The sequence below is a fragment of the Apteryx rowi genome, unplaced genomic scaffold (assembly GCF_003343035.1).
Source record: "Apteryx rowi isolate R43461 unplaced genomic scaffold, aptRow1 scaffold_475, whole genome shotgun sequence".
NCBI lineage: Eukaryota > Metazoa > Chordata > Aves > Apterygiformes > Apterygidae > Apteryx > Apteryx rowi.
The window spans coordinates 429,853-433,852 of NW_020450733.1; the positions used below are offsets into that span (position 1 = coordinate 429,853).

A 4,000-nucleotide genomic window follows, 5' to 3' on the forward strand; every position below is an offset into this window, starting at 1 on the left:
GGGCCCGGCCCCGCCGCCTTCGCCTACCAGCTGCTCTGCCGCGGGGGCCTCCGGCGCCTCCACGAGCTGCAGGTAGGGGCCAAGGCGGGGGGAGCTGCCTGCGGCGTCCTCCCTGGGTTTTGAGGGGGGGGGGGACCTGCTGCCACCGCTCCGGGGCTTGGAGGGGGCAGGGAGACCCTGCTGCCACCACCCTGGGGTTGGAGGGGGACAGGGAGCCCCGGTGCCACCACCTTGGGGTTGGAGGGGGACAAAGGGACCATGGTGCCACTGCCCCGGGGCTTGGAGAGGGCAGGGAGACCCTGGTGCCACCACCCTGGTGTTTGGAGGGGACAAGGGGACTGTGGTGCCACCGCCCTGGGGCTTTTAGGGAACAGGGAGCTCCTAAGTGCCACCGTCCTGGGGTTGGAGGGGACAAGGGGACCTGCTGCTACCACCCTGGGGCTTGGAGGGGACAAGGGGACTGTGGTGCCACCATCCCGGGGCTCAGAGGGGGACAGGGAGCCCCTGGTGCCACGAACCCTGGGCTCAGAGGGCGACAGGGAGCCCCAGTGCTACTGTCCCGGGGCTGGAGAGGGACAGGGAGCCCCTGGTGCCACCGTCCTGGGGCTCAGAGGGGGACAGGGAGCCCCTGGTGCCACGAACCCTGGGCTCAGAGGGCGACAGGGAGCCCCAGTGCTACCGTCCCGGGGCTGGAGGGGGACAGGGAGCCCCTGGTGCCACCGTCCCGGGGCTCAGAGGCGGCCGGTTTCCCTTGCTGGAGGGCAGTTTTGGAGGCTCCAGCCCCCCTGGCCGGGGCTGTCCCCGCGCGCCGTCCCCCGCTGAGGCGTCCCCGCGTCCCCGCAGGTGGAGGGCCGGGCGCGCTACGGGCCGGTGTGGAAGGCCAGCTTCGGGCCACTGCTCACGGTGCACGTGGCGGACGCGGCGCTGGTGGAGCAGGTGCTGCGGCAGGAGGGGCCCTGCCCCGTGCGCTCCCACCTCTCCTCCTGGAAGGATTACCGGGCCTGCCGCGGCCACGCGTGCGGGCTGCTCACCGCGTGAGGGGGGCCGTGCATGGGGTTGGGGGGCTGTGCATGGGGTTGGGGGGCTGTGCATGGGGTCAGGGCTGTGCACGGGGCTTTGGGGGGCTGTGCACGGGGTTGGGGGACTGTGCCTAGGTCAGGGGTGTCTGTACTCAAGGTTAAGGGCCTGTGCATGGCGCTAGGGGGGCTGTGCACAAGGTTAGGGGTCTGTGCATGGGGTCGGGGGTCTGTGCATGGGGTTAGGGGTCTGCACGCAGGCCCATGGGGCTCTGTGTGGGGTTGGGGGTCAGTGCACAGAGCCGGGGGGCTGCGCCCGGGTCCCGGGGGCCGCAGGCAGAGTTGGGGGGTGGCCAGGCCCTGGCCCATGCACCGTTCCGGGAAGGGCGTCCCACGGGGCAGGAGGTGCTGGGGCAGGCGCAGGGAGGGTCCCCACGAGCCCGCCGTGACTCAGGCGTGATTCAGAGCCCCCCGGCCGGCCCGGGCCAGGCCGCACCGCACCACGCCGGCAGCGCAGGATGTGAGTAACCGCCGGCGAGCGGAGCGCCAAGCCCGTGGGCTGGAGTGCTGGGCCCCGCGCTCGCGCGTGCTCGTGCATGTGTTTGCACGGAGGGTTGCGTGCGCCCTTGCGTCTCCGCCACCCTATGTGGGCGCATACGTGTCCGTGCAGGACAGGCGCCTCAACATGCATGTGCTCACCTTGCACATGCGTGTGCGCAGGGGCTTGTGCATGCAAACGTGTCTGCAAGCGTTTTGCACGCGTGCGCCTTTGCACGTGTGCGCAGGGGCTTGTGCATGCAGGCACGTTTGCAGGCGTTTTGCACGCGTGGGTCGTGCGTCACGCGTGTGCCGCGTCCCTCGCAGGGAGGGCGAGGAGTGGCAGCGCATGCGCAGCCTCGTGGGCCGGCACCTGCTGCGGCCCCGGGCGGCCGAGGCCTACGCGGGCGCCCTCGACGGCGTCGTGACCGACCTGCTGCGGCGCCTGCAGCGCCAGCGCGACCGCCACCCCCAGCACCTGGTCCCCGACGTGGCTGCCGAGTTTTACAAGTTCGGCCTGGAAGGTGGGTCGGGGCTGGGGGACGTCGCCGCTGTCCCCGGGCAGCTCTGCGCGGGGCCCTGTCCCCCCCCCCGGGGTCACCCATGTCCCCCCCAATGGTCACCTGTGTCCCTAGGGGCTGACATGTCCCCCCCAGGGTTCCCCATGTCCCCCTCAAGGCCACCCGTGTCCCCTCCAAGGCTCCCATTTCCCCCCCCCCCAGGGTCCTCCGTGTCCCCCCAGGGTCCCCCATGTCCCCCCAGGGGCTGCCATGTCCCTCCAAGGGCTCCCTTGTCCCCCCTATGGCCCTCTGTGTCCCCCTAGGGTCCCCCATGTCCCCCCAGAAGCTCCCATGTCCCCAGGGGCTGACATGTCCCCCCCCCCTCCAGGTTCTCCTGTGTCCCCCCAGGGCTCCTGTGCCCCTGAGGCTTGTGTCCCCCCAGGTTCTCCCGTGTCCCCCAGGGTTCCCGTGTCCCTGCGGCCCCTGTCCGACCGCTTCCCCCCCGCCACAGGCATCTCCGCCGTCCTCTTCGGCTCACGCCTGGGCTGCCTGGAGCAGGAGGTGCCACAGGACACGGAGACCTTCATCCGCTCCATCAACACCATGTTCGTGATGACGCTGCTCACCATGGCCATGCCCCGCGCCCTGCACCGCCTCTTCCCCAAGCCCTGGAGGACCTTCTGCGAGGCCTGGGACTACATGTTCGCCTTCGGTGAGGGCCGCGGGGCGCCGGCGGGGGGGTGGACAGGGACGCCGGCACCTCCCGGGGATGCTCACGGGGGGGCCTCATCCTCCCCCAGCCAAGGGCCACATCGACCGGCGCGTGGCGGAGGCGGCCGAGCAGCTCTCGCGGGGGGACACGGTGGAGGGCAACTACCTCACCTACCACCTGGCCCGGGAGAAGGTGCCCACAAAGGTCATCTATGGCAACGTCACCGAGCTGCTGCTGGCTGGCGTGGACACGGTGAGGCACCCGCCGGCGTCCGTCCCCCCCTGCCACCGCCACGACGTCCCACCGGGCATCCCTGGCTCAGCGCCGCTCTCTGCCGCCCGCAGATCTCCAGCACCCTGTCCTGGAGCTTGTACGAGCTGTCGCGGCACCCCAGGGTGCAGGCGGCCCTGCACCGGGAGATCGCGGCGGCGCTGGGTGACGGCGACGGCGGCGTCTCGGCCGCCCACCTCGCCCGCATGCCCCTGCTCAAGGCCGTGGTGAAGGAGACGCTCAGGTGAGCGTGGCGGGCGGCCAGGCGGGTGGGCGGAGGGTTGGGGGGCTCCCGGTGACCCCCCAGCCTCACCAGCTCCGGTGTCATCCCCCCTGCTGCAGGTTGTACCCCGTCATCCCCGGCAATGCCCGCGTCATCTCCGACCGGGACATCCGCGTGGGAGACTACCTGATCCCCCGCAAGGTGAGCCGGGACGGCGGCACGGAGGGAGCCGGCTCTGCGCCCCCCCCCCTTGCTGCAGCTCAGCCCTGCTTGTGTGTCCCCCCCCCCACCACCACCACAGACCCTCATCACGCTGTGCCACTACGCCACGTCCCGCGACGGCCGGTTCTTCCCTGCGCCTGATGCCTTCTGGCCGGAGCGCTGGCTGCGCCGCCAGCCCAGCGGCCACCCCTTCGCCTCGGTGCCCTTCGGCGTGGGCAAGCGCAGCTGCGTCGGCCGCCGCGTCGCTGAGCTGGAGATCCACTTGGCACTGGCGCAGGTGAGAGTGGGACCCCGCCGCCGGCCGTGTCCCCCCCCCCGCTGCAGCCCTGCTCATCCCCCCTCCCCCCCGGCTCTTGCAGATCCTGCACTTCAATGTGAAGCCCAAGCCTGGCAGACACCCTGTCAAGCCCATGACACAGACCCTGCTGGTGCCCGAGACGGACATCAACCTGCGGTTCCTGAGCCGCTGAGCGGGGCCACGCGGCCCCCACAGCCCCCGCGGCGGCTGTCTGCAAACTGC

At 71.6% G+C, this 4,000-nt stretch overlaps 1 protein-coding gene across 1 annotated transcript in view; it reads left to right on the plus strand.

Moving 5' to 3' along the window:
- The window catches only part of LOC112972148 (25-hydroxyvitamin D-1 alpha hydroxylase, mitochondrial), a 5,270-nt gene extending 1,320 nt beyond the window's left edge, over positions 1 to 3,950 (plus strand). The window contains exons 3-11 of the mRNA XM_026078263.1: positions 14 to 72; positions 844 to 1,034; positions 1,881 to 2,077; positions 2,565 to 2,765; positions 2,854 to 3,017; positions 3,110 to 3,279; positions 3,378 to 3,459; positions 3,560 to 3,757; positions 3,840 to 3,950. Of these exons, the coding sequence (XP_025934048.1) occupies positions 14 to 72; positions 844 to 1,034; positions 1,881 to 2,077; positions 2,565 to 2,765; positions 2,854 to 3,017; positions 3,110 to 3,279; positions 3,378 to 3,459; positions 3,560 to 3,757; positions 3,840 to 3,950 (1,373 nt within the window). The remainder of the gene's footprint in view (positions 1 to 13; positions 73 to 843; positions 1,035 to 1,880; positions 2,078 to 2,564; positions 2,766 to 2,853; positions 3,018 to 3,109; positions 3,280 to 3,377; positions 3,460 to 3,559; positions 3,758 to 3,839) is intronic.
- The last annotated feature ends 50 nt before the right edge of the window (positions 3,951 to 4,000 follow it).